Here is a 27,199-nt window from a genome sequence, read left to right on the forward strand (position 1 = left end):
CTTAGCAATTCTGCCAATAATTTGGTAAGTATCCAGATAGAAACAGCATCTGAGAGTCAGAAAAGGCTTTGTATAGATTTTGCATCATATCATGAATCCCATGTGCACTGTTTACATAAAAAGTAATTGAATCCTGACCTCTAAACAATAGGATACTGCAAGTCAGACAGGATGTTACTTTAAAGACAACACTCTTCTCATTCAGAAGGCAGAATTACAGCTAAACATTATTGTCAATTAGATGCAAAAGATCCAGAAATTCTTATCACTTTTCATAGGGTTCAGGAGACTTTCCTTTCAAAAGCCTCTACAAGTATACCCCAAAGTAGGTGTGAGTGGGGCACAATGGTTGGAACAGGAAAACAAAAAACAAGGTTGGAAGAGTGAATATAAAAATATGTGAACCACCATAAGGATGAGTAAGGCCAAAAGTGTGTCTTGTCATTGCCATTGGCCAGCTATAACTGCAGAGGAATAATATCTCACTGAGATAGTGTAGTGCCAATTAAATGAAGCTTCAGCACTTGGAAAAGATTGCAGAAAAAATAGAGAACTATCAAATATAGCAACCATGTTTAATTCATTAAAGTGCTGTGCATGGTTAGTCTGCAGTTCTCATTGAACATACTAAAGGATTTACAGATGATGAAGATGATGTTGAAGTCCTAAACTTTTGGGTAAAAGGTGATTTTACAAGAGTTCAATTTTTAATAAAAAAATGAACACATTATTATAGTTTTGTTAATAGTCTAAACTATACACTTTATAAACATGAGGTCTGACATTATTCAGTACATACTATTTTATAAGACATATTGTTTATCTATTTATTCTTTATAATTTCAAGTTCTGAGAGGAGCTATCTAATCATCTAATTTCACATCCAAGCAGTTAATTTATGTAAGTCTCAGAAGAGAGACTTTCAACCACTTTCAACCCATGCCTTGGACCATGCAAGATGCTCAGAGAACACAAGCAGATGCAGAGGGAAGTGAAATAAACACCTACATGTACACTGAAAACTAAAGGCAATTGTCACCTAAAATTGGGATTAAGTGGGAGCAACTGCATTCATTCAGAGATGGTTCTCTGGTACTAAATCTGGTAATAAATCAAAGAGAATTGGATTCAGATTGATCTGCAGAAGTCCTGCTCCATCTGACTAGTGCCAAATAATCCATCTTTCATAATCCAAATGGCACATCAAAGGAAACTGTCTCCAGAAAGAGCAGCATAGGTGTGTGCAAACTTCGTATGTATGAGATAGTAATGTTAAGACTAGCAATTGCATAATTGAACATTTTTTCTTCACATATTAAATGACAGTGAAAAAATGTTTTTTTTTCACAAAATATGAGGTAAATAAGAATATGTGTCTTTAACACTGTGTACTGCAGTATATTAACTTTATAAAGTTAAGCATGTGTCATTCCCATGAAATAGAAAGGACAGTTACTACTCCCTAACAGTGAAACTGTATAATGCAGCCAAAAAAAAACTTGTTTTGTGCAGGATATCAACAGACAATTGTTATGTTTGCTAACTTTGTCAAGGTTCTATTATCAAATACTTGTCACTAGACATATTTAAGGTGCCAGAAAAACATCCAGGAAGAAAAGCATGGTCTAAATAGATTTTTTTTAATCTTCTTTATTCTAGAAAGAAGAAAAGGCTTTTTTATTCAATTCTCTATAATTACACACCCACAGGCAGGACTCATGCTTGAAAGTATTCCTTCTGAAAAAAGAGAATTTTAGAAATGTCTAGCAAGTGAAGCAAAACTTGATCGTGGAAATCTCAAGGTAAGTTCAACCAGAGCTGTCATTAGTGTGCCAGTTAACATACTACACTAATAGAGATACTCCAATTATCTGTCCTGAATGAATGTTTCTAAAACAGCTAGAGATAACTCAAACCCATTTCTAATGAGCCACAGGCAAATCTCATTAGTCTGTGATACCAGCAGAGATAATGAGCAGTGCTGATCCATGCAGTGCAGTACCTTGCAAAAAGCTGTTTTTTCAGGCCATTATGTTTGTGAATGCAAACCAGAAGGGTATAAATGGACAGAGATCTACTTTTGGACTTGCAATTTTCTTCTAACAAGTATTAACAACTATTCTGACTCGTCAATGCCATTCTTTTAATGAAAATGGCATATTTATGGCAGAGGAGCTGACTTGGTTAAAGCAAACAAAAAGCCAAACATTTCAAAAGACCTGACTAAATACAGTAAAGTGTGTTACTTGTCTGAAGCTATATGGCTTTGAGTGCAAGTAACAATGCATTGGAAAATGTAGGTGGTTTCTTAAAGGAAAATGCTTCGTATTCTATTCCACTGTCTAAAAATTGTGGCAGAAGAAAGGGAAATTTTTTTATCAGAAAAGTGAAGTTTTATTGCATCCTTCCCCAATTTATCTTCAAAAGAGTCTCCTTTGGTACTGAAAACAAAATACACTGTAAGAGTCAGAAAACATGTCTAATATAAACATTCTTATGGACTCTTCTGTATTTTCCCACTCTTATTTCTCCTGCTATCTCCTGTCAACAGTAGCCCCTGATGTTTGTGCATTACTACTTCATTGAGAACTTCACTGGCATTTTTACATGGAGGATTTATTATTTATGATACACCTGCGAGAAAGTAAATATTTTGTGCATTATATAAATACAGAGACATATATTACTTTTAAATAATTTCCCTGACCAAAAAAAAAGGCAAAAAAAAAAAGCGTCTGAAAAAGCCTCTTTTATAGACAAAACAGACATTAGAGTTGCCTGCATAAATATGTATCAACTGCCATGAAAATCAGAGCACTAAGGTGCCTAGACAGACTAAGCACCGGGACATTGCATTTAGAAAGTGGAAAGCAAAACCAACTTTAAACATGCCATATTTGAAGCACCGAAATAGGTGGGAAAGAAAAGGTAACGTGATCTCAAAAAGCCCTCACAGAAGCATGTTTGAAGCTTTGTGAGCTCTGTTGTGAGATATTTACTGCAGTGTGTAGAAAAGCAAGCAAGCAGCCCACCTGATGCAGAGCACCAACAATTTTGCGTGTCTCTTGGTAGACGGTCTCCGCACTCCAGTGGCCATTGATGCGTTTGAGGGCTCGGGCCAGGCGGTTGTGCTCCCGCAGCCACAGCGTGTGCATGGCAGCCAGGGATGTCACCTCGCTGGAGCGGCTGTCTCCAGCCAGAAAACATTCCACCCTCTCACCTCCACTTGCACTTAAGTCCTGTGCACAAGGGGATGGGATCTGGTCTGTAAAAGGCAGGTATTCCCGATGGTTATCATAATACTTTAAGTTTACTCTAAGAAGTCCTTCTTTGCTTGTTAAATTCCTCAGTTTGTTTTCAACAGCAGGGGTACTGCCATAGACTGTAGAGGCATCAAGGAAAGAAGTTAAGCCATTGATCTGTTGTCTTGTATTTAGCACAGATATATTTCCAAAGAGAACAGAATGATCACCAGTGCCGCATGCGGGAGATGAGCGGTAGAAGGGCAGGCAATCCATCCCTGCAGATAATGTATCATTGGTGGTTACCTGCATACAAAACAAGGGTATTTTCTGAGGTGAGGAGAACAGCTGTGGATGCTGAATTGAGTCTTGTCTAAATATTTACCTTCTCTCTCTCAGTTTTTAATTGCTCAGACCTCATCTACTGGAGTGACATATTCTAAATATGTATAGATTGTTTTTCTTTAGACTGAAGGAAAAAGATGAATCTTTTTTAAGCAGAGACAAATAAACCCCGAAATATTTACTCTATCACAAGCTATTGATGTAATACATCTACATCTAAATCAGTCTGGCTTTACAATGAAAATTCATCATAAAATGTATCAGAGTGAAGACATGAACAGCTGGTCAAATTCTGTTCTACTGAAGAACAACTGAAACAGCAGGTTTACCTGTATGCATCAAAACATCATGAGGAGTTTCAGTGTCTGCAGCAGCACTCTGTAAAAGCTTTGGTTCAATGCTGAATTCTAATCCAGCTTCCTAACTAAAAAGGACAGACGTAAATATTCATTCTGCTTTCTACCACTCCCCCACAAGTCTTCTGCTGCATTATTTTGCTGCAACAGTTGTCTTACAATTATTGAATTCTGACCATCTTTATAAAAAGCAAAGGCTGCACATAGACTTGGCTAAATGAAAGATTGCCCAGTCCTTTATTGATTTGAACCCCACACAGTTGAGACACTGAGGTCAAATAATGAGGTTCAAAAATCTGACTAAGAGAAAATAAATGTTTTGTACAGACACCTGAGCTAACTCTAATTTGTATTCTATCTGCTTGCTTTTCATTTTTCAGAACTCTTCGGCAGAAGACAGTGAATGCTGCATATATGATGTAATTTCTTCTTCATTTTTCTAATAATGCAGAGATCAGTCTGCAAAGATAGAACAGTCATTAAATTGGGGTTAACAGTAACAAAGTAAATTTGGAGTGAAATTAATTAACTTTATATATTAACATTACCTCACTTGTTATACCAAGTAAAATCTTCTTACTACTGAGAGCTCATGTCAGTAGAGATTGATAACAACAAATCATTTACATTACGAAATGGTTTAATTTTGTTTGGTAAAGAAATTCTACCATTATTTCTTCATTGCCTAGGTTTTAGCAAATCAAGGTAGGTTATGTTTGAAGAAAACAAGTAATTTTTTTACTGATTTTAGAAATCAGTAATTTCTCTGTCTTGTGTTTTCTATTTAGCATTTGTTATTGTGTCTTTTGCTATTAGTGTGGCTTCTTTTTCCCTTCAGCTGGTAATGTAAGCAGGCAGCTCATCTCGTAATACAAATATCTGAACTTGACAGCCACAGCCCTGTATGTGTTTGAGTGTGTCCTGCTTCTAGTCATCAGGAGATATTCCAGGAAGAATTCAGATATCACTGAGAAAAGAATGTAGGAGATGCCTTTATGCTGTTAAACAGCAAGGCTCACAGCAAAACATATAAACACTGAATAAAGTTCATACTGGATAATCTTTAGTTAACTGCCTCTGCAATTTCAATTCAATCTGTTTTGGTCCCAGTGGAGAAAAACCAGCAGTAATGAACATTAAGGGACTGGCAGAGCTGCATTATGCTGTCCTTTCCCTTTTCATAGGATTAGTACTTTGCAGCCAACAGCTGAATGTATAAAATAGAGGTTCCTTCTATTATTATTTAGAGACATTAAAAATAATCTGAGTGAAAAAGGAGACCCTTTTCTGCTGAAATGGGTACTGAGTAACATTTATTTTCAAAACTAATTACTGAAATTAATGTGATTCTTTTTTGTGTATAATTCTAGAGGGAAAAAATTGCAACAGAACCTTGATTGGTCACAATAGTTTTCCTGTATAGCTGCATGTTAATTTAAATGGTTATTATATATGCATGGTCAAACCTAGTTATGGTGAAATTCTTCTATGTGAAGGAAAATGAAAGGTAATAATTGTTTAAGTGTACTGCAATCTCTAAACTGTTATTTCAGTTAAAGAAAAATCTTGCTTATTGTGAATTCATCCTGTGGGAAATGACCTTGTAAATGGTTTTTTTACTGTAGATTTAAAAGAAAACCTAGCTTATGGTCTCTGAAAGTTTTAAAAAAAGGAAAATATTAGTGCTTGAAGAAGAGTCCATGATCTCATCTGACAGCAAGCTGCTGCTTCTGAAACAGAAGAAGAAGGCAGGAACTCTGCTGGTTGTTGAGTGCAGATGACTGATCTATTTGTACCTGAGACAGTAACCTGTCCTGTTACATGTCACCTTTTTCAAATCACCTCAATTTTCTGTGACTCTATTTCTTTTCCACCTTTTTTTACTCAGGTAAACTGTAAGCTTTTCTGGATTGCATCATGCTAACTGTATGCCTCGTGTCTATCTTAGCAGCAGCAGCTTAATTAATACTGAATAAAGTCAGTAGCTCTCTTATGAAAGTCTTTTTAATGCTTCTTTATGTCTCAGACCTAACCTGAAATAATAATCTGAGGAATGACAAGTTTTCTCTACAACCCTGTACTGCATGTCAGGCTGTTATAAAAGAAGTGTAAGCTAAAGCTAGTGGGTTTGGGGTTTTTTTCCCATTAGAGGACCCTGTAAATATACAGCAAAAAGAATGTTCAGGCTCTATGTGAGAATTTCTGAGAGAAATTCTATAGCATTTATTATAAAAATATCCAGAACAGAAAATCACAATGGTTCCTGAGAACCTATGAATCATTTACCTACACTTCTTATTAATATCAATGCACTATTGCAGCTTTTGATCCTTCATTGAGTTGCACTGACTGAATATTTTCTAGGCAGAGTCCCTAACCTGTGCAGTCAGGAGCCTCCTCTCCCTGCTGAAACCCCCAGAGAGGATGTGCAGCTGCAGGCACAGTTGTCCTTTTCTGTGGGTGGATTCTCCCTTGGGTGCTGCTTTTGTAGGAACAGCAAGAGTGCAAACTGCAGCTTCTGTGTCTACACTGCTGTATAATATGCTATTGATTTCACTGCCATTGGAAACCAGCCATATTTTCTTCATACGCAAAATTAATGTATAAAACAGACTGTGGCAGTTTTCCAAATATTTACTATGTGGAAATTTATTTAGTTAATAATTCTGAAAGAAGAGTAGTTCTAGTGGGCAATAGCATTTTGTTTCACTGTTCAAAAATTAGCTCTTCTGGTCACACTATTTACTGCATGTACTGCAACAGCCCTTTCTTTTTCTGAACATATAAAAGCAAAAGAACAACCATCTTTGTATCTGTCCATCAAAGCTGTGAATAACAGGTTATAACAAAATGGAGCTGAAAAATTAACCATGTAAACGGGTCACAAGTTTGGAAATGTATCTAATACTTTCAGGGTTGTGACTGAATTTCTTTGTATGTCCCCTGCCATGGCCAATTGTGGCTACATCGAAGGTAGCCTTGAGCCATCCTCCTCCTGGGCTACACTGCTGAGTAGGACGAGCATCCAGTGCTAGATTTAGCTACACATTAAATATTCAGTGATACATTTAGTACATGTGGACATGATTTGTCTTCAAGAGCATCCTTGAAACATGCTCTCTGAACCTCATCACAGCTCTAAGACAGAAATCCAAAGTCTGTGCCTTGTTTAGAGCACTGAAGGATCCACTTGCAAGTCTATGCCATAATAATCTGTGCACCTTTTATCCCTCTGCACTGAATGCCTCTACCATATGAATAATGTTAGCCTTGGAGTCTTTTTTAAAAATCCCTTATGTTGTCTCTTTTTTACAAATCCCTTATATTGTCTCCTTTTTAAAGTAGATGGGATTTCGAGACTTGAATTAGTCAGGGTTCAGTAATTAGACTACTGTGGTCCCTGTGATCCACATTTCATTCAAGTTATGTGAAACAGTATGAGTCTCCTCTCAATCGAAAAATCCATGTAGTAATAAAAAATGTGGGGGTTTTGCACTTAAAAATCAATACTAGTCATGCTATTTCAAAGAATTTATTGTAAACACAAATGACTTTTGAAGACTTTTGCAGTTTTATAGCTACAGAAAACAGACTTTAAAACAGGGAGTTTTATGTTTAATATATCTTTTATAAACTTATATTATGGTGTATGTTTCAGATGGATCCATCTTCACATCATACAAAGCACTGCTGGTCGGGGAGTGGATGTCCACCCTAGCCTCTCTTGGTAAGACTTTAGGAATGGGAATATTTCTAAGACTATTACTTAAAAACATAAACAGAAAAAAAAAATCATGTCCCAGATGGAAATTTAAAACACAGTAAACTAGAGATTTTTGTCAGAACTATGGCATACTTTTAGTAATTAGAGCTGTTGTGGCTGATTCAGGTTACTCAGTGCTCTCTGTTGCTCACTACCTGAAAGAATGGGGTTCTTTAAGAAACCTCTTTTCTTTTTGAATGCTCTCAAGATATGTTTGCAACTTTCAAAAGTCCATATCTCCAGGGTGAGAGGGTCTAGATTTACTTGCCTGTGGTCAAATTCTAGTAATTTATTAATTTCACTTAACCTTCCCTGTATTTTAAATTCTCCCACCATATGGAAGACAAGCCACCTTTTAACACAACCTGATTTGGTTCTCTTTACAGTTACCCAAATATTTTCCTCTACATTTAATGAAAGAGGAATGAGGCACTTAAAGCAAAAGGAGACTGTGGAATGCTTATCAACTACAGCTTGCTGAGGCAAAAACGGTTTTCTATTCTGACAGAAGCCCTACATGGCAGTACATAGGGAAGCTGGTCAATAATCAAGCTCCAACAGAAAGTAAAGCAATTTAGGTTGCTCTCACTTGAACATTGCCAAGGGCTGTGATGAGCATGGGGCTTTCCTGTAGCCTGAGTTGGACAGGCTGTGCTTTGAGAAACAAAAACATGGTTTTACTTTGCTACTCAATTTTTTGAGTGAAAGAAGGACTATACTTTTAAATTAAGTGATCAAAATTAGAGTATCCTAAATTTATACCTATTTATGTTTCTCCTAGCCCTTTAACAAGGGCTTTGAACTCATGTTTTCCATCTGCTCAAAGCAAAGATGTGATGTATGTAGGTTTCAGCAGCTCCCCGGAGATCATTTTTATACATACATTGAAAAGGTAGCTCTCTTTGAAAGTTTGCATTAACTGGGAGAAGTATCTTTGCTTTCAATGATTAACATTAAGATCCTTTCATTTAATCTGACTGAAAATGTAAATGACTACTTTGCTATATTCCCAAATGGAACTCAAAACCTCAAAGCATGAGAACAATAACATTGGGAGAGACCAGTAAGGTCTCTGCAGCATAAACCTTAAATCAAAAAATTAAATGTCTACCTGTTTCATATAATAGTTGTATTGTTTTCTATTTTTCTATCATTGTCTATTCTAATGTTTCTTGACTTTACTCATCTGTTTAGAGCCTGGAATTTCTCTTGAAGAATTTAAGTTATAATCTTACCTTTATTGGAAAACATGGATTTTGTTTTTCACAAGTCATCTGGCACTCCATCCCGCTTAGGAAGGTAGCTCTACTTGTGCTCTGAGGTGTGAATGCAATGTCATGGTCTATGTACTGTCCCCATACCATGATGATATCAGAATACAGGCTGTCTTCAGTAACTGCCTCATTAGGTGCATGAATAATTTTTCTTGTCACTTCACGAACCTGAGAAGAGAACCAATTTACCTTGAGCGTTAAACAGTTTTTACTTCTCACAAAGTGATAGAACACTACAAAGTAGAGAGGACAGTGATAAAATCTATCTTCCCCTTCCCCAACTTTATGTTGTAGAGTGCTTCTAATAGTTTGACTATAACCAAACTAAAACAAAATAAAGAATCCAACAACAATATAAAATCCAGCTTCTACCAGGTTCTTATTTCTGTTCAGGAGCTGACACCAAGGTGTCACAAGCAGTTTCAAGGACATTTCAGCTGAGTTTTTCTATACGTTTGACAGTGAGGAGTGTATCTTTGATCTGTTCCTTTCCAGACAATTTTGAAAACCACACATTTGTTTTCGACAGTCCAAAGGTTTTCTTTCTATTTATTCTGTTTTCTCCTCCTTAAACAAAAGGATTTGCTGGAAAATCTCAAATCACTGTTGATACTCAGAAAGTTTGAGCGGCTCCATATGTAAATGAAAGAACTTATGCAGCCCACGACATGAGGTAGGTTGCAAACAAATGGTAGCAGAAAGTTCAGCTTCCTTTTCCCAGGTGAGGAGAAGCCAAAAAAATATTTCTGATGCAGTTCTGTGCAAGATGAACAGAGATACAGATGCTCTGAGGAGGAGCACATAGAGACATCTATGCTACGTGTCCAGCCTGTATTAATAACCAAGAAAAACCATAAGGGCAAAGTCAGCACTCATGTTGTGGAGATGTTAAGGGAATCATTGTTCACAGATTCCTCCCTCATGCTGCAAAATATTCCCTGGCAAATAGCAGCTGCCTTGAAAGTCAAGCAACTGAAAGGCAGCACATAAAATCGACTGACAGAGCCTGTAATAAATATAAGGGCTATATAATGAATGCATAGGGCAGGTTCAGTTAAATAGAATTGGTAAGGACAACAGGCAACATGGGACTTCTTAGGAACATCAGGATTTTTACTGAAATAGTCAAGAGCAAGCTACCTACAGCTCATCAGGAATCCAAATTTTTAGATCAGTATTTTAATAGCTTTGGTGGCCACAAACATTTTCTTGAAATTAGTAAAATTTTCTTATTACTGTTTTGCTTTATAATAATCCTCGCACTTATCTATCACTTTCACAATATTTTCATGTTACTTTTGAAAGAATATAATCAGATAGCTAAAAGCACAAAAAAAGAAAAAACAGTTATGACAATAGTTTTACCTATTTTGCTCCAAAACAAAGCAGAGAACCTTGCTGATGGTCAGATGTTGATTATCAGATTCGGTACAGTTATATAATCTTTTTTTAAGAGAGTTTTGCTTTACAAGCATTTAGCCTAATGAATCTAGAAAAAGGCAGTTTGTACTATCTACTGGAAATTTGCCTGTGTAAATGTCAGGTTTTCATCTCTGAGTGCTAAATTGTGCAACTTAGAGACAATGTTATTTAATTAATAACATGAGTTGTAGGTGACATTAACACTAAATTCTCCTGATTATCCTTATTAAACATACAATGGTTAAAATAGCAAGACTTTGAGTTCATTAAAAGTCAGGTTTCAAAGCAATGATGACAAATCACCAATTCTAAATCCAGCCCAAATCATTGCATGCTGCACTGGGGAATTTTTCTCCCAGTCCTCTGTGCAAATGCTCTTTTTTCAAACTTCTCTCTATGGCAGGTCTGCTATTTTTAAAGTATATGAGGTGCTATAATCCATAAATATTGCAATACTTTCTAAGATCAGTAAGTTTGACAAGCTAACAAATGAAGTCATGATTTGACAGCAATACTTGTTCAGTTGAGGCTTGCTAGCCTATGAGGAATGGCATACATGCACACACCTCCACACATGCTAGCGTGTCCCTGTGCTTTATACCTGTTTAGTTAACATCCAACCTTTTTCCCCTTCTTCCCTGAATAAAGGGAATTATTAAAACAAAGAATCATAAAACCGCTGGAAAATCTAAGCTGGAAGGAAATTCTGGAGACCACAAGGTGCAATTTTAAATTGAAAGCAGGTATTAGGTTATTAAGAGCCCCATGAAGACAGATCTTGGGTATTTCCCATGGCGGATATGCCAGAAGTTCTCTAGGCTGGAATCCATATTCCAACAAAAACCTTTTCCAACATTTGTTGTGCTCACAACAAATTTAATTTCTTGTTTCAAGGCAAAGTTTTCTCTGGAAAAACTTGTTACCATTGCCTCTTGCCATGGCAGCATGCATCGTTGTAGGCCTCCCTTGTATCTGCAATTTCATCACGGGAAGGTCAGAATTAGGTCCAGTGTGCACCTTTTCTCTACCTGAGCAATCATCACCCTGTGTCTGCTGGCTGCCTGGTGCCTGCCAGGCCAGGCATTTGGCTGGCTCCTGTCCTGCCTCTCTCCCTTACAGCTCTTTGGAGTACTGGGCTGCCCCTCAGGAAGGTCAGTGCCCCCTGCACTGCGCTATGGGCTCACCCCAGCCAGGGGCAGGGAATCTCTCACCATGGGGCTGAACTTATGCTTTAGCAAAGCCACTGGCTTCTTAACCAAGATCCACAGACACTTTTGAAGAATTTTATACAGATACTTCCTTTACTGATGCAAATGGAGGTGTGTGGTGCAGGTGTGATAATGGCCCAGTGTGTGTGTTTGAGGTGATCTGGAGGTGCCCTTCCTCACCGAGGGGAGCTGGAATCCATTGTATCGGATACTGGGATCCCATCCTCGAGGCTGGCTGAGGCCATCTTCATAGGCTGCTGGAAGCCACCTAGCCAAAGCTGTGTTGGATGCCCCCCATCTAGGATGTTCCCTATGAAAAGAAAAACAAAATTAAAAATCCCCCAAAAGCAATAGCAGCAACAGAACCTCTGAATAAATAAAATATATATAGACATATATACATACATACATATATATAATATTTATATTATATAATATTATATTTACATTTATATAATAGAAATGTTCCAAATATAAGACCAGATCATAAAAATAAAATAATATTAAAAAATCATCAGTCACAGAGCAATATGCCATTATAATAAGATGTTCATGTAGCAATCTTTGAAACTGCGTAAAATACTTGTCTTCATGTGTGCCAATATTATTTTACTCAAAAAGAAAATAATTAAAATCTAAATTGCTAATGAATTATTACTATTTTACTCGTGTTTATAACCTAAGTTGTTTACCTTTTGACATTTGTTAAATACTTGCTGTGAAGGTGAGTTCCTGATAGTGTCATCATTCCCCATAAAGTCAGATATACTCTCAAGTGCCTTTCCTAGCATCTCTAAAAAGATGTTTAAGAGCAACAAAAATGCTCTTTAAAAAGATGTGTTAGAGCAACAGAGAGAAAATAAAAACTTGGGGAAATATGAAGAAACCCTTCAGTGTGAAGGTGAAGAAAACTTAAATGAAAATTGGACACTAGTCATAGAGAAGAAATCATTTAGCAAGACCAAAGGAGCCAGGGCTGAAGAGATGGGAGCTGAATCCAGTGGCAATGCTGCCTCTGGCTGAAGCTATACCAATTTCTTGGGTCCATCTTTGGGATCCTGCACAAGCCCAGGCACTGAACTATGCTGCTAAGTTGTCAGTACTAACTGCAGTGTATTTTTTCCTCACAAAAACTTGCTTTTCTCTGAATGTCACCTGCCTGAGCACATCTTGGCATCATTGCATACCAGTTTGTGACCCCAAAGCCAGCCTACCTGGAAGGGAGAAGGGGAGTAAAAAAGTGTAGTCCAACATGTAAACATAAGGGGGTGGCACATATCAGGTCATATTTAATTTGAGGGTCAGCAAATGATTTCTGACCTATACTATTTATTAGCATAGTCAGTGAGTCTTGGGTTTGACCCAATTTATTTTCCCTCTGTCATGAGTATTAGAAATTTTAGGAATTTTTTTTGGTTATTTTTCAACTTGTCCTGTTCAATATATTTCATAATTGTTAAATATATGTTAACACTAAAAGGAAGAAATAATTTTTTGCAATGCATTCAAGTTGACTAAAGTTGTAAAGTAAGCCACAAAGAACGAGAAATATTTCTGGAATGTTGGTAGAAATATATAGTGTTAAAACATACATTTACATATCTATCAGGATGCTAAAGAATTATATTAATATTTCATTGATCTCCAGCACACTGAGGAGACTCAGTTTGCCAAGCTATATGGTGCTGTAATACACTTAATTATCCACAATAATTCACACTTGAAGGTTGAAGTATGCTTTAATAAAGCATTCAAATTAGTTACACTTGATTTGCCTTTATTGAAATTGCATAAAATACTGCACATAGTGTAGTGCTATTTTACTCAATTAAAAATAATGAAATGTTAATGTAACTGCTTAACTGGTGATTTTTCTCCTGATTGCTTTTGTATTTTAGCAGATCACTGGAATGTTAGTAAAACCCCTCTCACATGCCTTTTTATTATTGCATTAAACATGTTAGTGTCTTGGAATCTTGCTTGAGTTAAAAAGGCAGCTGAAATAATGAGATTTTGCTACCATACAGCTTTATAAAGTACCCAAATTTGATTACTATATATTCTGTTTATGGAAGGTGGGAGTTTTCATTTGCTTGTGAAATACTGGAATTGTACCATTTGGATTTTGCTTTGGCTGCGTGAGAAACAGCCTGGAGTGTTAAGCTGCCATTTGCTATCCAGATTTTTATCTTTTGAATCTTATTTTAATGTTCTGCCTAGTTTCAAGTAGATTGAATCAATGCCATATGGCAACTTAATAATTGGAGTTTGTGATGTTTTAGGTTTTGCTGAGCTATCATGCGTGTAACTTCTGGAAACATGGGACACTTCTGGAAAATAAGCCTGCTACTAATTGAACACTGAGTTTGCATTGAGGTGAAGTAGCTAACCTAAAGGAAACATCTCCATTCCTTCTGGAAGTCAATGGACTCAGTCAGGATTGCTCATTCTTTCCACTAGGTGAGCCATACTAACACTTCTAACTGCTGGTACTGCACCTCCAGAGTGAGCATCAGGTCCTTTTCTGAGAGAATGGTTAACAATGAAATAGAAATGCTGCAGATAAAATTCCTCCCAGATGCCCCAAATATTAGGTGTACAAAAAGTAAGGTAGTCATGGAACAACCTGTCCATCAAGCCAGAAGGACAGACAGTTTCTGGGTGCCATCCTGTCATTCCATTTTGTTTCTCACTACCAGGAACAGCCAAAGATGCAGCATTGCAGTAGACATATAACTCTGAAAGCTCTGATGAGGTGAAGCTAATTACACCGTGAGAGTCCCTTCCTTTAGTACCTGTAGTTCCTTCAACCTTTGAATTCCTTTCATTGTACTGGACACTAAAAAAATACCTAGATCAATGCTAGCTTGTTGGGATTAATAAATGGGAAAAAAACCACCTCTTTGGATTTTCCTTTTGTTCCTTTTTCTTCATTTTAAAATAATGCAATTTTATTTTGCTTGTTCAGGCAGAAAGGAAACTAAAATCTGTTAATATCTCTTACTAGTAAAAGGGGATAATATCTCTGCTGGGAATGCCTGATTTTATGTTGAGATTGTCCATAGGAGGTCATGTTTATACTATTCTACTACACCTTTGTTCTAGGAAGAGCACACTAAAACAAAGCAAACTCAGTGCTAAGGAAAACATCCTTTGCAATTGATCTGATTTTTCCCAAACATACAAACTGATGTAGCAGAACATCTGTAAAGCATTTCCTTGCTCCCTTCTAAACTAAAAATTTCATTTCTAAATTTCACTCATGAAATGGAGAGTTTCCTGATCTATAGTACAGCTATAGATCCAAACAGAGTGAACAAAAGTGCAAATGCAACACAGGTCTTGATGTATTTTCTGCCTGGAAGTGGAAGCTGTAAAGCAAGTAAAAGCACAGACTCGTATTTCATTTAATGTCTGAAGTTCTCAAAGCTGGCTTACATCACAGAATATGTTATTTACATTACAGTGTTATGGGCTTTTTAGGCTGATGTATTTCAGTAGAACTAGAGGTATTTCAAGGGGCTCACAAAATTTTAGACTCAGTTAAGATCTGATTCACTGGTTTCGACTCCTTTGTTTTTGAAGGGTTTTTTGTCATTTTACACCTTTTACATTTAGAGCACAGAGTATAAAATACTACCAAATATGAGTGGTGGGTTTATGTGGTACAAGCATAAAAACATACACAGTAGAACAGAGTGACTACAGACCAGACTCAATGAATCATATTTACCCTACCCAGCTTTAGATATCAGACTGAAATGCCTGTATACCTCCTAGTATTGTCAGTCACTGAAGAGAAAAAGGTTTTTTACCTTTACCTATAGCAGAGTGCTTCACTCCATCACTAGGGAGAAAGACTAAACAGCCACCCTGTAAATTAAGAGCTTCATCCATGTGTCTGTGTTCAGCTGCACAAATCTTGGCCAATGTATTCAAGCCCTGATGGAGATGTCAATGAAAATATTGTACTAGCTGCTAGTTCAGACTCCAAGCAACTCTGAACATGCCTGGGGGAAATTATGGATATCCACATAGTTAGATTTATAACACTGATGCATATCATGTTGTGTCCTTTCAGCAAAGAGTCTATCAGGCATGTTCCTTGCAAATGACTTGTGATGTAGCAAAACAGATTCATCTCATAAAACCAGACTCACTGAATAATAAAACTGCAGAATTGTACTGCTCTTTATTCAACACATTGCAGAGTACCTTAACCCGTACAATGATGAAGGCCTTCCATTTTCATCTCTGTAGCACTTCACCTGTAGACTTACAGTCCAACTTTCAGTTTGTGACCTTAGGTCTGTGTATCCAGAGGCTGCTGAGTAGAAATATTGTTTACCCTTGTACTTAAAAGGGCCCTCATTCTCAGTTTTACACTCATTGCATTGGAGGGTTCTGAAAAGACGAGCACATCTATTATGTGGGGTTTTGCAGGAAGCTATTGCCAGATAGATTCGGCAACAAGTAGATACTAGTTATAAAAAATAGCCACTAAACATATAAAAACAGATATGTAAAATTAGGAATGACATCTAGAACTTTTTGATTTGTCCTTTCTAACTGTTAGAATTGTGGGAAAATACAAAAATATTACTCCTTGGGGAGTAGTACTGTTTTCCTGCTTTATATAATTTTATCCAATTCAATCAAAAATAAATGCTGAGTTAGAATTAAGTTTTCTTTTTATGTAGAAGAAGGCATGTACTAAATCAGTCCTCCCTAAATATAAAGTTCCTCATATAATCCTAGAAGCTTTCAGAGGGAAAGCCTGTTTACAAAAAGTAGTGCACAAAAGTGTAAATGATGAGTTCTTCCTCCAGGAACTTTCACTGGCACCTCATTTACAGCCACTGATTAACACCAGTCCCCCTTCACCCATTTCCTTGGAAAAAGTAAACACAGCTTCTTGGGTTTAAAGAATGAGAAGAAAGGATTTTTCAGGACACAATTTTTATCATACATACCTGTTATTGCAGGCACCAGTGATGAGTCGATATTCATTAGCCAAGCAATTATTTGGACACTTTGGTGGCAACATATAAGGCAGGCATCCAGAAATATTAGCAATCATAGTGAGCAGATCAGCTGATAAATGATCTGAAAGGAAGAGCCCAGACAAGCAGTTTACTGTATTGGATTTAGCTGCTAGAGTAGAAAAGGCATTATTGTCAGCTGCATTTACAGAATTCTCCCTCTTCCTAGGAAAGAGCACTTAGTGAGAAGTGCTGCAAGAGGCTGTGTCAGGGACTTAGAGGAAGAGCTGGTTTTATTGGCTGATGCATAGAGAATGAGAAGAAAGAGGTTCAGCAACAGCTGAGAGCTGAGGTTGACCCGCTTGCTGCTTCCTTCTTTCCCTGTGTTGTAGTCCTTTACTTGCCTGGTCCTTGTGTTTACAACAAAGTTGTAATTCAATGCCATTCAAGGACAAAAGTATATGCCAAAGAAGAAAAATGTGTGACTGGAAAGATGCAGAAATCTAAAGACCCTGCAGCTGACTACAGAATTCAGTGTTGAGTGGAAGAGAATCAGAATTATTAGCTGGAATTTGGAAGCTAGGTAAAGTCAAGTCCCTTTATGCCAGTAGACAGCATGTTATAAATATATTTCTGATACAATCCAAGATGGGTCTCCCAGTGAGCATCTGATGATGAGGGACAAAGCCAACTATTGTGTAAGCTGCAGAGAGGTGGTACCTATTCTCACCTCTGCAGGTATTGAAATATGTGTGGCCAGTTGTAGGTGGATGTACCTATGAAATAGGAGCAAATTGGTCTAGAGGAAGGTGACCTTGCCCATGGCAGGGGGCTGGAACTAAGGGGTCTCCAAGGTTCTTTCCAACTCAAACCTTTCAACAATTCCATGAGTATCCTTCCTGAACTCAGAGAACCCTTGACATTCAAAGTGACTACAATCATCACATGATGAAAGATGAGGGTAGAGGTAACATACAACTCCTGCCCTTGTCTCCCCACTGGCTAATGCATGCCACCCAGTCCCAATATCTATTTGTTCTGCCCATTCAACTCTGAAATAAGCTGCTTTAGTCCATTGTTCAAACCAAAATATTAAGCCACAAAAACAAAGAACAAAGGTTCAAGAACCAAATCAGCTCAAAACATGTTCTGCTGAGCAGTTATAACCTGCACAAAGCAGTAGTGAGAACAGAGGGAGAATAGGTTGTTAGACTGGCTGCATAATCTTGTCATTATGTACTAATAACTCATGCCAAATTTGTGAATAGAGCTGTACTTCTATGTTAGTTCAGGTTCAAAATTATACTCAGAGCCCAGCTCCCCAGTTATCTGGGCTGCCTAGGTAGAAATTCATATGTTTTCTTTAAAGTCAATTTAGTTCTGTAATTCATGTAAAACTATTCTGTTGTGGCACATAGACTGTACAGTGTCTATTCACCTTCTGTTAACATTGTTTCTGTTCTGAAAATTAGCAAGAGCTTTGTGCACTTCTGAAGTTTAGAAATTCAACTTCTTTTGGATCGCACAGCACAAAAACAATTGCATCTGTGTATGTGTGTGTGTATATAAATATATGCACAGACATATCCATATAGATAAAGATATATTTTTTACTTCTACAAATGTCCCATTAGTTTAGTAAACCAGATATTTTTTCAAGGAAATAAAATAATAACTGTGGTGTGTGCTTTATGTTTGTTTACAGCACTCTAATGCTTCTATATCTTGGAAAAAAATGTTCGAATACTAAGATAGAACACTTTGTGTAAGTGACAGAATTAAATTATATGGGGAAAAAGTCAATGGTTCTGATATTTTGATCCTTCCAGACACCAGACAGACATCTTGAAATTCATATCTAATTAACAACAAGTATTTCACTTTGACAACATTGAACTTTCTCTTTCTTTCCCCATCTGATATGAAAAACCCCAGTTAAAGTGGAAATAAATGTGCAACAGCAGTGCATTATAAAATTAGTTTTGGAAATAACAACATATATTATTTAAAGAGGGATATGCATATGTTGAGAGGAAGTGTGTTTGAAAATGCCAGTGCCATAGTGTGATAGAAGATCAAGCACTAAACCCAAACTGCTGGGGAAGATAGACATTTCACTGCAAACATGAAGCTTGCAACACTGAGGATATACAGGCTGATTTATAGGCAATACAAATACACAGTCACGAGTTCACAGGGTGCCAATAGTGCAACACTGCTCTCCTCAACTATAACACCACCCACACTCCAGCAAAGAAAAATGTAAACCTATCTGAGGTGTTTTCAAGAACAAAAGAAAGTGAAAAATAAATAAAAGTGAACTTAACTGAACCTTAATCTAAAAGACAGCATTCAACAAATCAATAGGGTGGTTTGCCAATATCAATACACTGTATTTACCAGTTGGATGCAATGAACGCTTGTGCCTCTGGCAAACTTTTTGTTTCAGCACCTGAATTGACATTTCCATTCGTTCAGCTGCTTGGGAAATCTCTTGACTCTCTTGTTCAGGAAATTTTGAGAAAGCCAGCAGTAAGGTAGGGGTTGCTATTCCACTTCCTTGGATCTTTCTATAATAGAGATAAATACAGAAGGTTTTGCAATGTATACATTTTTAGAACATTTTCATAACAATAAAGCTGTCTGTCCTGGATATGTTGTAAGTTTAAGGTATTTAAGGTATTAAGGTATTTTGATTGAAGAGAACACTGGGAAAGCAAAGAGGAAGGCTGTTTTGTGACCTTGTTCTGCAAGGAAAATTCTAAAAGAGAAACTGTGGTTCTGTTGGACACACAGCCAGAGTTCATCTTGTGGGAAGTCTTTAGGATGAGAAAGAAACTTTAAGGGTGAGCAGAGCCTGCAGCACCAAGTGGAAGACTTTGTGCAGGATAGTCACAGAAGAGGTCTCCAAACTCACTGCTGTGAGTAGGTTTTGCTTTCATGTAACATTTAATACCGAAGACCATCCTCAATCTACTTCTGAGAACCAATTCTCTTTAAAGTCTATATATCCACATACACAGCATTTCAAAGGTAGCTTAATAGCTAAAAAGGTGTCTGGGGTAAGTGGTCTCAGTTTTATTCCTAATAAAATTTCAATTCCTAATTCAAATAATCATTGTTAAGCATTTATCTTTAGCATCTCTTAGCACTTATCACGTTTAAGATATTGACCAAATAATTGCTACAATATCTTGTGAGACATAAATATCAGTATCTCCATCTATTACATGAGGCAATTGAGCCACTGAAAGCTTGAGACTAATGTTTTTAAATTTTAAATGCCTTAGGATTGCCACCAAAATACTATCACTAAAACCTGTGAGTGACCTCAGTCTCTACATGTAGAGGGGCAAGAGTTCTTCACATGTTCTGTCCATATAAACAGTTAACATTCACAGAGGTCTGCAAATCAAGACTCATTTTCAAATCACAGAGATAAGTCTTAAGGGAAAGTCTACTAAAAAGTGTGGGGATTCTACCCTGTAAAACTTAGATGATGTGTTCTGAATTTTGGAGAGAAATTAATTTTGTGTTGCACAGAAATCTAGTCAGAAAATGGTTGAAAGAGCTCATTCTCATACTGTAACTCAAGCACAAAGAGCTTTCCCCTAATTTGTTGCCCATCCACAGTCCAAGACAAATGTTTCATTTCCTTTCCCTTATCCTTTTTTACATCTGTTGTAGATGAAAGGGGAAATATGCAATTCACTTTGAAAGTCCAATTTAAGGCAACAGTGTTTGGGTCCTGATGCAATAGGAGTTGCTCCAGTCTCACTGCACTGGAAAAAATATAATCAGTGTTCAAAAATAGGTCCACAAAAGTATGATTTTTGAGGTATTTAGTTCAGAAAAACATCCATATTTATATTTGTGTTATTTCTTTTTTCCCACATTTTAAAAGAGCAACTTACACGGTGATAATGCACAAGGTGCTATTGGATCAGATTATCAGTGACATAATCATAGAATGGTTTGGGTTGGAAGGAACCTTAGAGATCTCCTAGTTCCAACCCCCCTGCCACGGGCAGGGTCACCTTCCTCTAGATCAGATCCCTCAAAGGTAATGGGGGCAGTGATTTTTTGATCATGTGGGTTCTCAATGAAGCAGAAAGATTGACATCAAATTGTTTTGTTATGAAAGCTTTTTCCTGAGTACATTATTCACCTCTTTTTTTTTACCTTTTAATTTCATAATGTGCAGCATAATCCACCAGACTAGAACCCTTCTGGATAGCCTTAGTGATGCAGTTATCTTCAATTTGTTCTCAACGGGAAAAAACAAAAAGAAAAAAGAAAGAAAGATAAATATGTTAATAAATAGCATATTTATTAAAATATTTACAATTAGAAAATATACAAGTTTCTAACATTAAGATACAATTCTTGCCCTTTAAATCCAATTCCATATTTTATTCCTGAAATTCATGTTGTGGCTTCTGAGCTTTCTAAAAGGTAAGGTAGGTGTGGTAAATAAATTCTTCCATAATTTATAAGACATGGCGATTTAGATTTCCTTGCTTGAAGTATAAATCCAGTTATGAACATGTCATATAGGACCAAACATAATAGGTCCAGCTGAAACATGCTGTGTTCTCTGTATGCAGCTGTGTTCCTTAGGTTCATATTTATTTTTCATCAGACTGTCCTTGGATTGACAGGACAAACCTGACCCTCCCTCACAGGTAATATTAGCTGGTCTGAGCCATGTAAAGAATTCAAGTCCATATTTAAGCAAAATTAAGACCTGGGATAGGGCCAGTTCATGAAAACTCTATTCTCATTTCTTCACCTGTGTTTAATGGGAAGATATATGTAAACATAATAATACTTCAGCTGTGCTATTTTGTATAATGCTATTATGAGGCTTAGCTTATCCCTCTTTTGTGTACATGTTGCTTTATAATAAAAGAACCAGTCATGTTTAAAGTTCAACTGCTTTATTTCTATCTGAATTTTGTGGGATGGCCCATTTTTTTCTTAGAAAAAAAATAATAAAAAATAATAACAATCATTTATGTACAATCGTTCATCATTTATGTACAATTTAATTTTAGGGTAGCATGTTTTATTTGTAGTACAGTCTGTGCTGTTCCTATCATCTATTTTTTGAATAGGGCATTCAGCTCAAGGAAGAGAAATGTGTGATGAGGAGTAATCTCTCCTAGGCTAAATTATACTCTACTAAAGTTTTCAGTATCTAAGTATAGCAGTAGTTATTTCTCTTTTTCACCTATGCATAATAAAATATTCAGATGATTCATTTGGTATTATCATTTGGATTTCGACTACTTCTGAAAAACTTTTTGAGTCTATGTTAAAAAGAAGTTTGATTTTTACAGGCCATACAAAGGTAGTTCTTTCAGAATTTAATATAGCATATTTTTGAATTACTTTTAGGGGGCTTAGCTCTGAGAAATATAACATGCTTGAAGTATTGCCCATCCTGTGATATTGATTCATGCTCTGATGTAAAAGAGAGTATCCACTTCCTGTAATTAAATTCCATTGTCTCTCTTCCTTTTCTTCTAAGTATGAATTTGGTACCAATACCATGTCTTCAAATACATGGTTCTTGAGTAATAAACATTATCTTGTACTGTTTCATCAGACCAAGAACACTTACTATAAAAATAATCACATTTCATCTGTTCTATTTATTTATAGTCCATGTATATTTTATATATTGGTGCTTTCCTGTGTCTTAGGGAAGAATATAAAAAGGAGGGAAAGGGACTTCTTATATGACAGGATGATAGCCAATGGTTTCAAACTGACAGAGAGCAAGTTTAGATTAGATGTTAGGAAGAAATCCTTTACTGTGAGTGTGGTGAGGCACTGGAACTGGTTGCCCAGAGAAGTTGTGGATGCCTCATTTCTGGAAGTGTTGAAGGCCAGATTGGATGAGGCCCTGAGCAACCTGGGCTAGTGAATGGCATCCCTACCCATGGCAGAGGGTGTGGATCTAGATGATTTGTAAGGTCCCTTTCAACCTAAACCATTCTATTATTCTTGGATCCATTTTGTATTAACTAACATATAACATAATGTGGTCATTTTAGAACACATCTTTCCAAAAAATTTGTATGGTAACTCAAAGTAAAGAATCCGGTATGGAAAGAAAACTGGATCTCCTGTTTTGCAGTGATAGTAAAAAGAAGATTTCTCATAAGAAACAATAGCTTGGGAATTTAATTTAATTAAATTTAATTAATTAATTTAATTTTTTGCATATAATTTTATTTTATTTGTGATTCTACACTAAATTCAGGTGAACAGTTTCCTAGGGAATCATATCACCAAACTTTATGAATCAAGCATACAGCTATATAATATGAGGTTGTGGTTTGAAATCCTGTTTCTTTACTATCTCTGCCCTAGTTTCATGTAAAATCAGTTTCTGCAGACTTCTTTTAAAATTTAGTCTGGTATCTGCTACTCTTCTAGATTATTAGATTTAGCTGATTTAAATTGAGCAGATGCAAATGTTGGTAAAAATTACTAGATTAAATTTTTTGAACATAATGAATAGGGAAATCTGAGATGCTCTAAAATCCTCTGGGTGCCAGCAGCCAACAGATCCACAGGAAAGAAGCACCTTTGTGGGGCAGCAGGAGGGTGCCAGGTGGGACATCCTATGTCAACTGCCTCTAGCCCAGGATGATTAGCAGATGGGGAAAGAAATCCAGCAATCCTGCTTGGCAATGCATCATCTGACACATGAATGCCACTAAGAAAGTAAAATCACTCCTAGTCAAAGCAGTGATTGAGATACCCTACACATATAAAGTTTTACTTACTGAGATTATGAAACTACAATTTAAAAGAACACCTCCATGGAATAATTCTCCGAGAAACCAGATAGTGTATTTTGCACACAAAAGCAGTTGAACTATACTGCTGGTACTAAACTGTCTGCAGTGTCTGTGTATTTTCAGCTTAACAGTAAACATAAGAAACTAATGTGTATTTTCACTGTTACTTACCAAAGATGGTGTCTTTCCCTATTTGAAGGAAAGAAAAGAAAACAGCTGTAAAGGCTATAGCTGCAGAAAATCCCAAAATAATGAAAACTTTCATCTACAAGAAAGAAGAGATAACGGTTGAAAATACATATACCTTCATCTTCTAATTACAAGCCAGACTATAAATAATTTTCTGTATACCGCAAATTTTACTTTAAAATTAGATTTCCAACCATGTTCTGACTATTTTTTTGAAGTTCAAAGTAATTCACTTTCTCTTTTTCCCTTCCTTACTTATCACTTTTCTTTTACATTTTATTTTACATTCTTTCACATTTTGAGACGCTTCTAGCACAATGATACACATACTTATTTTATAACATAATACATTCTCACAATATCAGCAGCACTTAGCCTATACATTGGAAATTCATCAGCATTTTACCTCCATTCATTTTGAACTTCTCTGTGCACTAGACTGATTTGATTGTAAGTTAGTGATTGCACATAAGACAATGAAGTGGCCAAACTAACACCAATTAGTCAGACCCTAATCTCTGCTCCTATCCATAGATTACTGTGGTATCAAAGCAGCACAGTGAATGTGCTCACTCTGCTGAGGAGAGCTGAATTCTCCATTTCAGTACTGGTACTCTGGCAGTTCTTAGAGCAGTGCAAACTCTCCAAGAGATATCATTTTTCACATGCCCTATATTGATAGGAAATTGAAAGATTTGAAATATTTTTAGCTCCATATCCTATCAAAATTAAAAAAAGAAATCAAGTCTGAAAATTCAGAGAAACTATATTGCCCATAGAAATTCAATGTGAAAACACCCTTTCCTTTTATATTTCATGAGTTAATATGATGAATTTCTTCTGGAAAATGTCAAGCAAAAGTTTTATTGTCTGACCTTCTGTCTGCTGAGGAGATTATCTTCCACAGTTCTGTACTTTATCGATGGCAGTAACTGTTCTGAATTATGAAAGCCAAGTACTTTCCAGGGGCCCAGTTTATGCTATCAGCTTTATGCACTGGTACTCACTCAAGCTTTAGCAGTGCAATTTCAAAATCTTTTTGGCCACAGTTATGTTCCCACAAAGCAGAAACTGACGTTAATACTTGAGTTGTTTATTTTTGCCTGCTGGGGACCAAAAAATGGTGTTGTCAATTCTTACATCAGAATTATTTTCCTGAAAATGAGAAGGAAAATAAGTTCATATTAAATACATATGTGTGTGTGTATATATATATATATACACACACACATATATATATAATTGCCATGTTATGCAGTAAACCAAAATATTTTTCATTATTTTTTCTTTTCTTTTTTTAAATTTGTTTGACAAAAAAGAAACTTTGTGTCCAATTTTATGTGTGCTAAAGTTTGTGCTTTACCAAAACAACCATTTGGAATTCAGGTGCTAACTCCCAGGTTGCCCACCAACTTCCTTCCAGCACTTTTTCTCTAGTTATTTTGATTTAGTTACACTTTTCAGCACCATTGCTTCTTTTAAACTCAGTAGTTTGACCTAAAGAATCTATTTGGCTTTTTTCCATTGTTCTATAGAGGCAGAGAGGTCAAGATCAGATCTGGAATCAGTACTGAGGATTCCCTCATCCACTCTTTGCTGGCCACGCCAGGAGATCACAAGGTGGAGCCCAAGATCAGAGTTTGATCACTCCAGAGGGGACAAGGTGAGTAGGGGGTGGGTAGCAGGGAGCATCCTGGAGCTGGAGGCTGTGGTACATGGTGGTGAAAGGAAACCTAGGACCATGTAAACTGACTGGAGGACAAACTCCAGGATGTTATTACAGCAGTTTGGGAATATTATCCATAACCTGTTCACTGCAAAGATGAGTGGACATGTTTGAGAAGAAAGCACAGAGCCAAGGGGAACAGACCTCTGTTGGGAAAGTAGGCTTATGCTCCCTGGCTGGAGGATTTAAGATTGCAGGCAAAGAGTCAAACTTGCAATACCTCTTTATCCTGTTCCAAATTGTAAATTTTTTATTATGTTTCCTTACATAAGAAATTATAAAGGAGATTGACTTCTTCTGAAGCAGAGTTAAGTATTGAGAAAAGCAGATCCATCCTAAACACCTAATAGAATAAAAAGCTTGCACTATATCCTTTCATATACTTCACAAGCACTACAGGTTTAATTTCTGAGAGATGAGAGACCTCCTTAAAGTGAAAAAAAGGTTTGATTTTCTTTGCTGTTTCAGAGTCAAAAATCAAAGCTTCCCCATTTAGTTCAAAAAGAGCATACCTACATCAAGATTTGTTTGAATGAGGTTCCCAATATTTGCTCATTGGTTGCAGTTGAAGTATTTGTCAACAGTGGGCCTTAAATGTTTACAGACAGTAAATTGGTCTATGATGAAAAAATGGAATAGTAACATTTATTTTGTGTTTTTCTGAGTATGAATATTTAACTGCCTGCTGAGCCACAAACACAGTTTTAGCTAAAACCTGTGCAAAGTCTTAATTACACTGGACTCACACAGACAGGCACAGCTGAATTCCTATTCTTACTGGACCTCATTCAGAATCTTGTTATTTAAATCTGATTAAAGAGAATTAAGAGGGTAAAAATTAGTTGCTCAAGAACAGCCTTAATTTTTTTTATTCTGAGATTCACATATTGCCATTGTAAGTGCAGAAAATTTCAAGGAATATCCTGCTGAATGTACCCTCTTTGTTCCAGATTTTCTGTTATCTGTCTGTCTTAAGCCATTCTTCCTGCAGAAAGGGTTTCAGCCTTCATGCCCAGCAGTGAAACTGCACAGATCAATGATGGTCTCAACATGGAGTACAAGACCAGTATGAAACAGTTTTTATGCTAAACAAAGTCCTTGAGAATAGCAGAAGTGAACCTTAACCTTATTAATATTATTAAATTTTAAATTGACTTGTTCAATTTGCTATATTCTCAAGATTTAAATCTGCACATGAAGAACAATGCTGTATCTATGTTCTTAAAAGTTAAAGACCTATAAATCTCTGAGTTGATAATAAAAAGATAAATTCTGTTCATTGAAATATCCCAAAGCAATAGAATTTCAGATTACTCACAAATATGAATTTCTGCAAAGCTACTATGGTATTTAGAAAAAATAACTCATACTCAAAATATTATGCAATTGCAGATGATATTTGATACAGGAAACAGACACAATTCTATAATCTCAAAACAACTTACATTTGCACTGTAGCAGCCTGCAGCCCTGCCAGGCTCTCTGAGGCATCATCAGTTCTTACAAGCATTGGATTAGAATGAGAGACTTCCAACACAAATCTGTGCTGCTGCAGGAGCTATTTTTGATAGCAGATTACACCATTTTGTAGAACTTAGTGGCAATCCTGGGGTCAAGCAAAGCGTGAAGGACACTGTTAATATGGATGTCTAATCTATAATAGAAAAATTAGTTTCTAATCTCTTCTGGCTTTTAAAGTTCGAAGAACACTCTTGCAAGAGAAGAGGCAAAAAGTGTGCATAACTGCACAATACTTCAAGAGAAGGAATTTTGCCAGCTTTAAGTTCCAGCTTAACAACATAGAAGCAACAGCAATAAGCCTCATTTTCATATGCTGAGCAAAATATCACAAGTCAAAAAAGGCAAGAAAAGGGTGA

At 36.5% G+C, this 27,199-nt stretch overlaps 1 protein-coding gene across 1 annotated transcript in view; it reads right to left on the reverse strand.

The window, feature by feature from the left end:
* The window catches only part of TPO (thyroid peroxidase), a 36,797-nt gene extending 13,125 nt beyond the window's left edge, over positions 1-23,672 (reverse strand). The window contains exons 1-7 of the mRNA XM_036379808.1: positions 23,579-23,672; positions 20,775-20,859; positions 18,993-19,162; positions 16,584-16,716; positions 11,791-11,920; positions 8,942-9,148; positions 3,033-3,548 (exon numbers count right to left, since the gene is read on the reverse strand). Of these exons, the coding sequence (XP_036235701.1) occupies positions 3,033-3,548; positions 8,942-9,148; positions 11,791-11,920; positions 16,584-16,716; positions 18,993-19,162; positions 20,775-20,859; positions 23,579-23,672 (1,335 nt within the window). The remainder of the gene's footprint in view (positions 1-3,032; positions 3,549-8,941; positions 9,149-11,790; positions 11,921-16,583; positions 16,717-18,992; positions 19,163-20,774; positions 20,860-23,578) is intronic.
* Positions 23,673-27,199: the final 3,527 nt, after the last annotated feature.

Source organism: Molothrus ater, chromosome 3 (genome assembly GCF_012460135.2).
Source record: "Molothrus ater isolate BHLD 08-10-18 breed brown headed cowbird chromosome 3, BPBGC_Mater_1.1, whole genome shotgun sequence".
Taxonomy (NCBI): domain Eukaryota; kingdom Metazoa; phylum Chordata; class Aves; order Passeriformes; family Icteridae; genus Molothrus; species Molothrus ater.